This window comes from Neoarius graeffei, chromosome 4 (assembly GCF_027579695.1).
Source record: "Neoarius graeffei isolate fNeoGra1 chromosome 4, fNeoGra1.pri, whole genome shotgun sequence".
NCBI lineage: Eukaryota > Metazoa > Chordata > Actinopteri > Siluriformes > Ariidae > Neoarius > Neoarius graeffei.
Genome location: NC_083572.1, coordinates 103,335,824 through 103,349,159, shown reverse-complemented (window position 1 = coordinate 103,349,159; position 13,336 = coordinate 103,335,824). Strand labels below are relative to the sequence as shown.

The 13,336-nt window shown below is 42.7% G+C and overlaps 1 protein-coding gene across 2 annotated transcripts in view; it reads right to left on the bottom strand.

Moving 5' to 3' along the window:
- Window positions 1-13,336, bottom strand: part of tlk1b (tousled-like kinase 1b) — a 78,884-nt gene that overhangs the window by 14,550 nt on the left and 50,998 nt on the right. For both annotated transcript variants that reach the window (XM_060920097.1, XM_060920098.1), the window contains exons 14-17: window positions 11,497-11,594; window positions 8,032-8,113; window positions 4,186-4,277; window positions 1,107-1,196 (exon numbers count right to left, since the gene is read on the bottom strand). In XM_060920097.1, coding sequence (XP_060776080.1) covers window positions 1,107-1,196; window positions 4,186-4,277; window positions 8,032-8,113; window positions 11,497-11,594 — 362 coding nt within the window. The remainder of the gene's footprint in view (window positions 1-1,106; window positions 1,197-4,185; window positions 4,278-8,031; window positions 8,114-11,496; window positions 11,595-13,336) is intronic.

Below are 13,336 nucleotides of genomic sequence, written 5' to 3'. Positions count from 1 at the left end.
CGTTTTACTTCCGTCCTACGAGGTCTCGCACAGGTCTCAACGAATCTTGTTTACGGCCAGCAGCGACAAAACAGCGATCAAAAATGCATTCCGATATTTAATAAAATGAGAGGAACAGAATTTTGATGATAAATTTGCCTTCAGTTCTCTTTTAATATGAATTATTTATTGGATGTGGATCAGACGGTTTTTTCAAGGTTCGCTTTGAAAGCTAATCGAAATAAGTCGTTTATATTCGTTAATATAAACACTAGTAGGCACTATAGAGCACAAAGAGGGTATTAGAAATAATCTTTCATTCTTTTTTATTTTGATTAAAAAAAAAAAAAAACGGTAAATCATTTGATCTCCTTGGTTAATGAGGTCCATTTTGGACCGTGTGATCCTCTTATGGAACATTACGCCGGCTTTCTAAAAATTCAGCCGTTTTTTCAATCTTTGATTTGTAATGTCTCAAGAACGGATCAACATATTTTAATTCTGTTAAAAGTATGTTCTGCATTCCGTTCTGAATTCAATGAGAGCAGTTTCAAGCAATTTGGATCGAATTTGAATTTTTGCCTGATATGCCTAGTTTAGAGACGCACGTCGTGTTCCAGGTCTGACGGGGGGGATTAAAAGCAACAAGTAAAGTAAAGTAAGCACCAGTAGAGGGCGCTACAGTGCTGTTTCAGAGGCAGTACAGTCATTATGGGAGATACAAACAGCTGGTTCTTTCATGCTTTATCCGTGGTGCAGATTTTTTCTTTTTCCCCTCCAAGCAAACCGAGCTCGGGAGGGCGTCTTAAACGCCGCAAAATACAGTAATTATCTGTATTGCGTAGCGTTTTTAACGTGAACAGAATGGTTTGTCAATTTCAATTTGAAGCAAGCAATCCATCAAAATCACCACAAAGCAGAAGAAGAAGAAAACAGGATTTATTGCCAGGCTTGCTCCTTGATTCTGATCGCTGCCACAGTTGACCTGAACATATCTGGATGATGTTTGTTTGTTTTTTACTGTTTGCTGTATTCGGAACAGACCATCTCGGTCAAATCAAACTACAGTGTGATTCATCAGCTGCTATTAAAGCAGCCAATCATTTCCGAATGCTCCTGTGACTCACGTGTCCGTGTCCAGGGAGAAGTAGTCGTATAGTTTGACTATCCTGGGATGGTCCAGCTGCTTGTGAATTCGGTATTCTCTACATGCATGTCTGCAGAAAGAGCACAAGGTTACAATATCAATCATTATTATACATACAGGACACGTTTTCGATGGAATAAAAACATGTGTTCTATTCCCTTCTAGCGGGTTTCGTTCATTCGGTTTGATAGCATGCAATGTTGTTAGCGTATCGCTTATCCTACGTGTATTACGTCACTCTACTCAATGGAGAATGAGCGTTGAATATGGTTTACGGTATTCCATGGTGCTCGAGACATTATCACGTCACATGTCGGAGGCGTAAAACTTCCACGCTAGTGAGCAACTGGGACAATCTATAAACAAACACGGCCGCCAGGATTGCTTTGTTAAATATAGGAGATTTTGAGAGAATTTTGAAAGAGAAAGATGCGCTGAACACCTGAAAGGAATGTATATGAATAATAATAATAGTAATAATCTCATCTCATTATCTCTAGCCGCTTTATCCTGTTCTACAGGGTCGCAGGCGAGCTGGAGCCTATCCCAGCTGACTACGGGCGAAAGGCGGGGTACACCCTGGACAAGTCGCCAGGTCATCACAGGGCTGACACATAGACACAGACAATCATTCACACATCTTCACATTCACACCTACGGTCAATTTAGAGTCACCAGTTAACCTAACCTGCATGTCTTTGGACTGTGGGGGAAACCGGAGCACCCGGAGGAAACCCACGCAGACACGGGGAGAACATGCAAACTCCGCACAGAAAGGCCCTCGCCGGCCACGGGGCTTGAACCCGGACCTTCTTGCTGTGAGGCGACAGCGCTAACCACTACACCACCGTGCCACCCCAATAGTAATAATAATAATAATAATAATCTCATTGTGTCATGCTAGTTGAATGGAATATCTCTCATATACCACTCAACACCAGCCGATATTATTTAAATGACGAGTGCTCTGAGAGCACAATCTCCCCCGCTGGCAACTGTGCCATAACTCTGGTAAAATGCGACTGAATTGAATGAAATTACTGCCAAGTTTTGTGAAATTCCTCCAAAAATTCTGAGAGGAGTTGATTTCAGAAGGTGAGTACCCTTCCCGGGACGGACGGACTGAAATCGCCATGGCATAATCCCCCTTCGGGCCTTTCAGCCAGCGGGGGACAAAGACTTTTTGCCAAATTACATGAAATTCGTCCAAAAATTGTAAGGGAAGTTGATTTCAGAAAGCAAGCACACCTTGATGAAATTGCCAAAGTACAAGTTTGTTAATAATCAAGGGCGTAACTCTGGGAAAATTTGCCCAAATTAAACGAAATTTCAATCTGCGTATAACTGTCATATAACAAAGCCTTTTACCAAGTTTGGTGAAATTCCTCCACAAATTGTGAGAGGAGTTGATTTCAACCCTCATGAAATTGTCAAAGTACAAGTTATTTAATCAAGGGTCAAAACTCTGGGGAAAATTTTCACAAACGAAATTAAATTGTAATATACGTATTACCGTCACATAACAAGGCCTTCTGCCAAGCTTCGAGAAATTCGTCCAAAAATTGTGAGAGGAGTTGATGTCAGAAGGCGAGCGCACCTTCATGAAATTGTCAAAGTACAAGGTTGTTACTCAAGGGCTGTAACTCTGGTAAAATGCCACCGAATTTAACAAAATAGCAATATGCATATTACCGACATATAACAAAGCCTTTTACCGAATTTGGTGAAATTCCTCCAAAAATTCTGAGGAATTGATGTTAGAAGGAAAACACCCTCATGAAATTGTCAAAGTATAATTTTGTTACTCAAGGGCTGTAACTTTGGTAAAATGTGACCCAATTTAACAAAATTACAATATGCGTATTACCGACATATAACAAAGAATTCTGCCAAGTTTTGTTAAATTCCTCCAGAAATTCTGAGAGGAGTTGATTTCAGAAGGTGAGCACCCTTCCCGGGACGGACAGACTGACTGAAATCGCCACGACATAATCCACCTTCGGGCCTTTCGGCCAGCGGGGGATTAAAAAAAAAAAAAAAAACATCGAAGAATAAACTAAGGCTGTGTTGGAACCAGAAGGGTGCTGCTGTAATAAACAGGCCTCTCATAAGGCAGGACTTTTGTGTTTTGAACGTCCTTTTAGGATAGCATTTACGGTAAAGTGTGACATTAGCATGCTGTGTAACTAAACCGGAGTTAGCTAGTTGGCTAACAGCTGCCTCACAAAACATATCTGGTTACAATCATGGCATTACAAGATGGTACAATGTTTATTTCTCTGTAACTTAAAAAGCCCAAAAACTACATCGCTTTTGGAGGCACAGTGGTGTAGTGGTTAGCGCTGTCGCCTCACAGCAAGAAGGTCCGGGTTCGAGCCCCGTGGCCGGCGAGGGCCTTTCTGTGCGGAGTTTGCATGTTCTCCCCGTGTCCGCGTGGGTTTCCTCAGAGTAATTTCATCAGAGTAAATTCTGTATGCTCAAAGGAAAGCAATCGGATCTGCACGATTCAGCCGTGAAAAAGTCGGCATCTGCGCCTTTAGTTTGTGTGGAGAGATCTGATCTGCAATAACATGCATTGTTGGCTACAGACCGAAACATACTTTCAGAATGCACTGGCCAAGGCAGGACTAAACTCCATGTGCCTTCTAATAATAATTAAAAAAAAAAAAAACAGAATAGTAATTTGTAAGCTAAAAAGCCTGTGTCTACACTTTTTTCTTTCACCGAGTGGCAGCTGTTTTCAACTGGGGCAGGAGGGCGGGACATGACTGAATGGGTGTTTCTGATTTGTCAGCTGTCTTTAACTGGGGCGGGAGGGCGGGACATGACTGAATGGGTGTTTCTGATTCGTCAGCTGTCGTCCTTACACCGCATGGCACGCCCCAAGCGTTTACAACACAGAATTCCAAGTCCTCCGCTCCAAAATCGGCAGCTTCAAAACGATTGATGGTTAAAAAAAAAAAAAAAAAGACAACCAAAAAAAAAAAAAATTAACCGGTTTACGTTGATTCGGTTAACCACCGGTCAAACGGTCATCGGTTAACATCCCTAGTACGTACTTGTGGTAGTTCTCCTTCTTCTCCTCTCTCCAGTTCTTGTTGAGTTGGTGGATCTTCACTGCTGCGTAACGCTGCTCAAACAGGTCAAAAGCCTGAAACAAACAAACAAAAAAACAAAATGAGTGAGTGAGTGATGTGACCATTTTAAAAATATGAGTAAAAGCAGGCGGGTAGGTAAAGGGGTTTGGGTCAGGCAACAATCAGAAACAGATTATTCTTGAAAGACGATATCTGATGTGTATACAGGCAAGAAAGGGGAGTTACCCTCTGATTCTGACGCAGTTGATCACATATCGATCGAAAAGTTCTAAATGAACCATATCATATATATATCATATATATATATATATATATATATATATAGGGCGGCACGGTGGTGTAGTGGTTAGCGCTGTCGCCTCACAGCAAGAAGGTCCTGGGTTCGAGCCCCGGGGCCGGCGAGGGCCTTTCTGTGTGGAGTTTGCATGTTCTCCCCGTGTCCGCGTGGGTTTCCTCCGGGTGCTCCGGTTTCCCCCACAGTCCAAAGACATGCAGGTTAGGTTAACTGGTGACTCTAAATTGACCGTAGGTGTGAATGTGCGTGTGAATGGTTGTCTGTGTCTATGTGTCAGCCCTGTGATGACCTGGCGACTTGTCCAGGGTGTACCCCGCCTTTCGCCCGTAGTCAGCTGGGATAGGCTCCAGCTTGCCTGCGACCCTGTAGAACAGGATAAAGCGGCTAGAGATAATGAGATGAGATGAGATATATATATATATATATATATATATACATACATATACATACACACACACACAGTGCTGAGTGTAAATGAGTACACCCGCTTTGAAAAGTAACATTTTAAACAATATCTCAATGAACACAAACAATTTCCAAAATGTTGACAAGACAAAGTTTAATATAACATCTGTTTAACTCATAACGTGAAAGTAAGGTTAATAATATAACTTAGATTACACATTTTTCAGTTTTACTCGAATTAGGGTGGTGCAAAATTGAGAACGCCCCACAACAAAAACTACTACATCTAGTACTTTGTATGGCCTCCATGATTTTTAATGACAGCACCAAGTCTTCTAGGCATGGAATGAACAAGTTGGCGACATTTTGCAACATCAGTCTTTTTCCATTCTTCAACAACGACCTCTTTTAGTGACTGGATGCTGGATGGAGAGTGATGCTCAACTTGTCTCTTCAGAATTCCCCATAGATGTTCGATTGGGTTCAGATCAGGAGACGTACTTGGCCAGTGAATCACTTTCACCCTGTTCTTCTTCAGAAATCCAACAGTGGCCTTAGATGTGTGTTTAGTCATGTTGGAAAAGTGCACGACGACCAAGGGCATGGAGTGATGGTAGCATCTTCTCTTTCAGTACAGAGCAATACGTCTGTGAATTCATGATGCCATCAATGAAATGCAGCTCCCCGACACCAGCAGCACTCATGCAGCCCCACATAAGGACACTGCCACCACCATGTTTCACTGTAGGCACCATGCATTTCTCTTTGTATTCCTCACCTTTGCGACGCCATACAGTTTTGAAGCCATCAGTTCCAAAAACATTTATCTTGGTCTCATCACTCCAGAGTATAGAGTCCCAGTAGTCTTCATCTTTGTCAGCATGGGCCCTGGCGAACTCTAGGCAGGCTTTTTTGTGCCTGGGCTTTAGGAGAGGCTTCTTTCGTGGACGGCATCCATGCATGCCATTCCTCTGCAGTGTACGCTGTATTGTGTCACGGGAAATAGTCACCCCAGTTTTGCTTTCTACTTCTTTAGTTAACTGTAGTGAACTTGCATGCCGATTTTCTTCAACCCTTCTCATCAGAAGACGCTCCTGTCGAGGTGTTAACTTCCGTGGACGACCTGGACGTCTCTGTGAGATGGTTGCGGTTCCAGCTTTCTTAAATTTTTGTACCACTTTTTCTACAGTATTCTGACTGATAAGTAAAGCTTGGCTGATCTTCTTGTAGTCTTCACCTTTGTGGTGTAAAGAAATTATTTTCTTTGGGGAATTCTGAAGAGACAAGTTGAGCATCACTCTCCATCCAGCATCCAGTCACTAAAAGAGGTCGTTGTTGAAGAATGGAAAAAGATTGATGTTGCAAAATGTCGCCAACTTGTTCATTCCATGCCTAGAAGACTTAGTGTTGTCATTAAAAATCACGGAGGCCATACAAAGTACTAGATGTAGTAGTTTTTGTTGTGGGGCGTACTCATTTTTGCACCACCCTAATTTGAGTAAAACTGAAAAATGTGGAATCTAAGTTTATATTATTAACCTTACTTTCACGTTATGAGTTAAACAGATGTTATATTAAACTTTGTCTTTTCAACATTTTGGAAATTGTTTGTGTTCATTGAGATATTGTTTAAAATGTTATTTTTCAAAGGGGGTGCACTCATTTACGCTCAGCACTGTATGATATGGATGCGAGTGTTTTACTGGGAAATACGCCACATGTATTTTTCATCCGAGCTCCATCCGGGACATAAATCTCTATTTTTTTCGCAGTCCGGTTTCCATCAAATCCTGCGCTCTGATTGGCTGGTGAGCGGTCCGTATCCTACGGTACGGGCCCCAGTTACGGACCTCTGGTGACTCGCTCGTTCACAACAACAACAAACATTTTAGCAATTTTTGTGAACATTTATTTTTGCATTTCTCAGGAGAATAGCATTAATTTTACAGCATGGATAGCGATAACGACAGTGTTCACAGCGAAAGCGAGTTTTACTACCGTGAGGAAGAAGAAATAAAAGAAAACATTTCAGGAGAAAGCTAAAAACCTCTAACTGTTGCTAACGCCGAGCAAAAACATGGCTGAATCCTGAATGACTCAATTTTGTATAAATAGGGGACTACATAGGCGGCAAAATGTAGTTTTTTTCCTGCCAGGGAAGTGCACTTGTATACCGAGGAGGAAGCCATTTGCATTACAGCCGTGAATGAGGATTCAAAATGGCGGCTCGGCTCGGTTTTCCCTTTCGGGCGCGCTCGTTTTCTGTTAGAATTTGGTAAAGAAAAAAATAAATACATTATTTACCAGCTTAAGGTCGGTCTGTATGGTGAAATACCGTGACCTCGGCCCAGAGGGCCTCGCTCAGTACTTTCAAGACCTCGGTCACGGTATTTCACCATACGGACCTCCCAGCTGGTAAATAACACACATACACACATATATATATATATATATATATATATATATATATATATATATATGTATATATATATATATATATATATGTGTATGTATTTCACTCCAATGGCGTCACTCCCAGTGTTTTCCCGCTGACCAGACGCGCATTGTTAAAAATGGCAAACCGGTTCAGAATTAAAACTTGTTTGATTAACTTGCGTATTCTTTTTGGTTTATGTGTCTGTATAATATAAAGAAGATTACTCAGTGGTGCGAAGATATGAAGTTTATCTTCTCATGTTGAAAAATATGAGAATATATTCACGCCTCGAAGACAAACTTCACCGTGTAATATCCTCGATATATCACATTCAGTGGTATAGCCAAAAATATCAGCGACTCAGAATCATCAAATATCGTATCATTGGATTACGAATCGTTATTATATTGTATCGTATCACAGCAAACGGTCGTCTTAAGACTGAAAATCGTATCGCATCATCGAATATCGAGTCATTCCCTGATGAATCAACTCATATTATACACTCTGAATAAAACCACCATTTTTGCATTTTTGTGTGAAAGTGGCTGCTGGTCCCACAAGGAGAAATAAAAACGCTTGTATTTGTAACCTTTAATATCTAAAGTGAAGGTGTGACGATGGCGATGGACCAGAGCACTGCAGCTCCAGCCCTGATGACCCGAGTTACCTTATAAACCTCACTGAATCCTCCTCGGCCCAGCAGGTGCAGGAGCAGGTACCGGTCGTTGAGGGTTGGGTGATCTTTAAACCTAGATGAAACACAAACCACACAGGTTTAAAAAGGAAGCGAACCCGTCATATTGCCTTCTATTATCAACACGCACCTCATCAAAGATTAAACAGGCAACGATGAAAAACTACGACATACCGCAAGTTTACATGACTGCTCGTGATTTATAACCATCTGAAGTCAAATTTTAGCATTTTTATTTGCACCAAAAACGTTTACCACTTAGGGTTTTTTTTCTACCCGTAACCAGTGTTGTAGTCGAGTCACGAAACCTCGAGTCGAGTCCGAGAACAAGACTCCATCCGCTCCATTTGACGGTGGCTGTTTTAGCGCCATTAACATTAGTTTGTTCCTAAACGCGTGAACATGCTTCTCTTTATCAGGGAGTGTGAAGTATTCTGTCAGAGACGGTTGGGAGACGGATGGAAGTGCAGAAGGTGTGTTTATTAATACAAGTGAAGACGGTAAACAATCCAGAACGGCAGGCAAAATCGTAAAACAGGCGATGGGTCGAGCGAGGCGCAAACGGGCTACTCGGCAGAATCAAAGACAAGAAACAGGAAATCGGGGATCGGGAAACCAAATAAGGCTCGGTAATGCATTAGCAATGCAACTCAATACTTTGCAAAGTACAGGGTTAGTCAAAATTATGTGAACACTAATGGATTTTTTTTTCCTTCTCCTGAATGTGTGGTGCGCCGTGAACGCTGCTGGCATAACTGGGCTCTACTTTTCTGACGCCCTAACAGTGACGTCAGATGTCTACTGACAGGACGCCATCCACTACAGATCCGATTGGCGGGGTATTTCCGACATGATGGCGCACCGCTGCGTTTTGGCCGTACTGTTCGTGCTTATCTCGACCGCACATTTCTAGGTCGATGGATAGGTCGCGTTGGACCATTGCCGTGGCCTCCACACGCCCCTGATTTGATGTCCTGTGATTTCTGGTTATGGGGAAGGAGCATGTGTATCGCAGGAAAGTTCGTGATATCGATGACCTCGGGGACAGAATAAGGACTGTGGGATCATCTATTCCCTGCGAAATGTGTCCCCGGTCTTTAAATGCTACTGTCGCTTGCTGGTTTTTGTGTGTTGAACACGATGGCGAACAGGTTGCGACCGTCCTGTAAATCATCTTGCACATATGATGTATGTTTTGTGAATAAATGCTTTCTACCATTTAAGCGTTCACATAATTTTGACTAGCCCTGTAAGTGTGTTTTCACAGTTTTTATATCGGTGCGCTGATTGTGCCTTAATCCTGTTCAGATGCGAGGCATTCATGGTGCACGCGTGAGAGTCCGCTTGGTGCGCGCGCAATGTCCAGAGCGCGCCCGAGAGTCTATCTGATGCACGCGCCTGATATTTATGTACATATATGAATGATGAATGAATGAATGAATGAATGAACCCTTTGTCACTGTTACCAGTGAAATTGATCATCAACCTGTCCTGACAGAGGGGGAACAAGACAGGAGGACAGGGATAAAAGAAAAAGAAACACAGTAGTAACATGAGGAAAGATGAGGGGAAAAAAGAACACCCCCCCCCCCCCACCATGCTCCTATCAGGAGTACAGTGTGGGAGCATTTAAAAACCTCCGCACAAGCACACAATAACACAAGTACACTTTAAAACATGAGACTTGAGGGAGGGGAGGGGAGGAAGTAGAGGTAACCCAGTGCAAGCAAGCAGCCGTCCGCTCCTGCAGCCATGCAAGCGGCGCTGGTCATGCACCCACTTGTCACACTGGGGGTGAAAAACGGCGACCGTGGAAAATTTGGGAAGGAATGCAAAGAATGCGAGAGTGTCTCCCAGCAGTGACCTTCTGGGGGAAATGTTGCCCCAGCAACGGCCTTGATCGAGGCCGGTGCTGTTCAGGGAGCCGAATGTCGATAAGATAGAGATTGTTTGGTCTTTCGAACACACACAGTCTTTACACGTCCACACCACTCGTCCATATCTGTCCATTTCATCCATATCTGTCCATTTCTGTTCAATTCAATTCCATTTGGTCTCCGAAATACTTATTCCTTGCAAAGCCGAAAGTGTCTCCAAGATGACAACCATGTTGTGGTTCAAGTTCTGCCACAGTCTGAGTGCCGACAGCTTTGCCCACCGCTCCAATCATATCGGGCAGCTTTGTGGGGCTTTAAACAGCTGTCACCGTTGTCCGATTTCCTCGATATACCAGGGCAATGCCTAATCCAATCAGCAAAAGTCTGGTAATCATGGTTCCAAATAGCTAGATATCTCCAATGTCCTCCACAGACGTTCCGGCAGGACAGGTGGGTTCCCCCGAACCCAGAAACTGTGTCAATTTCGTTAGGAGACCAGTTTATCAAATCCATGCTTTTTTAGTTTAGAAATTCAATGCGGAGAGAGTCTCTCAAAAAAAAAAAAGTATAGGCAGACGAGACAAAACAAAGAATATAAATATATTATGCCAAATTATTATGGCATGTTCCCAAAAATAAAGAAAAAAATCTGAGTCCTCGTCTCCAATTTACGAGTCCGAATGCAGTTAATGCACAAGTCCGAATCATCGGTGCTCAAGTCCAAGTCGAGGCACGAGTCCTGGACTCGAGTACTACAAGCCTGGCAGTAACATACTTTTGACTTTCATTCTCCAAAAGGTCCTGTTGTGTGAGAAGCCAATGTAATAAAATCTACTTTCAACCCAGCCAATCTGTGTACAGATATCCAAAACCTCGCTAGTTCTGAGTGATTTCATTACACTGTGAATGTCACACTTTGATCAAGTTGTTGAATAACGACGTGGCGTCGCAAAAACAGACTATCCTCTCGAGTTTGGGATCAGATACCAGCTGCCCATGTGACTCAGAAGCAGAATATTTCGATTTAACTTTCGGCTTTTCATTTTGTAAGGAAGCAGATTTTAAAACGCGAGTGTGTTTAGTTGTGATGAAGGAGCTATATGTCAAGCATGGAGGAAGCCATGGCCTAAAGGTTAGCGAAGCAGCTGTGGGACCAAAAGGTTGTCGGTTCGATTCCCTGGGCCAGCAGGAATGACTGAAGTGCCCTTGATCATGGCGCCTATCCCCTAACTTGCTGCTCTGGGCATGTTGTATGCCGCTCTGGATAAGAGTGTCTGCTAAAGGCCTGGAACGTAACGTCATGTTTTCCCGGGCTGCCAGAAATTTATTATCTATTAATTATTTCTTGCTCAGAGAAACAATCGAACTCAAGAAAAAGCAGGAAATTAGTGTTTTATGTTAAAAAAAAAAAAAAAAACCACACATTTCCTTCATGTCATTCTTACCACTTCTGTTTTTCAAAGCACGTGCAGAATGAGTGTGTGGACCAGACAGTCTGAGGATGAGGGGGGAGGGGAGAAAAAAAAAGAAACAGAAAGAGAGAAAGAGAGAGAGGACTCACTGGGAGCTGTCCTCGTTACTGATCCTCTTGAGTTCACGAATGTGCAGATTCCTCACTCGCTCCAAGCGCTCCAGCTCGGCCTGTATCTCCGCTTCCTCCTACGGACACATCCGTACAGGGTTAAACACACGCGTAAACAATGGACGGTACCAAGAGCTTGGGCTGTCGAAGTTAACGCGATAATAACGCATTAACGCGAGTTCCTTTTAACGCCACTCTTTTTTTTTTTTTTAACGTGTGATTAACGCGTACACGTTCTGTGGCCCCTCCGCTGTAGTTTGGGAAATCAGGAAGTGATGTAGTGCGAGTAGCTGGTCGGCGCAAGTAGTGATAAAGTGTATTTACAGTGGCATGCAAAAGTTTGAGCACCCTTACTGAAAATGCCTGTCACTGTGAATAGTTAAGTGAGCAGAAGATGAATTGATCACCTAAAGGCATAAACGTAAAGACGAGACATTTCTTTTCAGCGTTTTATGCAGGATGTGTGTATTATTTTTGTTTTGTACAATTGGAGAGTGAAAAAAGAAAAGGAACACCATGTGAAAGTTTGGGCACCCCAACACATTTGAGTTCTCAGGTCACTTTTACCAAGGTTCCAGACCTTAATTAGCTTATTGAGCTGTGGCTTGTTCAAATTCTTCGTTAGGAAAGGTCAGATGATGCAGATTTCAAAGCTGTATAAATTCTCTGACTCCTCAAACTTGTCCCTAAAATCAACAGCCATGGGCTCCTCGAAGTAACTCCCTCGCATTCTGAATAATAAAATAATTGACGCTCACAAAGCAGGAGAAGGCTACAAGAATGTAGCAAAGTGTTTTCAGGTAGCTGTTTCCTCAGATCATAATGTTAAGAAATGGCAGTTAACAGAAACAGTGGAGATCAAGGTGAGGTCTGATACTGTACATGCTCCCGGGCTGGCATGTACAGTATATGACATATGTATGACGTAAACGTGTACCCGACGTGAGCAGATCCGAGCAGAGTTTCCCGTATTGGGTAGTTTAGACGGATATGCAATGGGGGCTGTTTTAACTTATCCACTCTGGAAGGCGTTTTCAATTTTTTCGTTTTTCAGCCTCGGAAACGCCGTCCCCGTGTAGACGAAAGGCACTTCTGATAAAATATTTAGTCGTTTTTACCGGTCAGCTTCCTTGTGTAAACGGGCTCTTAAGTTCCATATACGGTTGTGGTCTACATACAGTGACATGAACATCATCTTGGATATGGATGTCATGGCAATATTTGGGCTTTCAGTCATGTTAGATTTAAAGCCATGATTTAAGTTAGTTTTATAGCTACACGTGATTTAGGATTGTTAGATTTAACCAGTCTCTTCAGTGTTGAATTTGAAATTGAAATGATTGAATGTTAGATTTAAAGCTGCATTAAGTGATTTAAGTTAGTTTTATAGTTTTAGAATGCAGAATGTCATTTAGGATTGTTAAGACTTTATGATTTTAATATTTTAGCTTCTTAGATCCTTTATTAACTATTCCTGTATAACTTCCTGTAAAAGTTACTGTGTGACCTTCTTCCAGTGGAGAAGACACTTCTTTGCTCGACTAAACATTGTGTCTTTGTTGAAAATCTCATCTCATCTCATTATCTCTAGCCGCTTTATCCTGTTCTACAGGGTCGCAGGCGAGCTGGAGCCTATCCCAGCTGACTATGGGCGAAAGGCGGGGTACACCCTGGACAAGTCGCCAGGTCATCACAGGGCTGACACAGACAACCATTCACACTCACATTCACACCTACGGTCAATTTAGAGGTCACCAGTTAACCTAACCTGCATGTCTTTGGACTGTGGGGGAAACCAGAGCACCCGGAGGAAACCCAC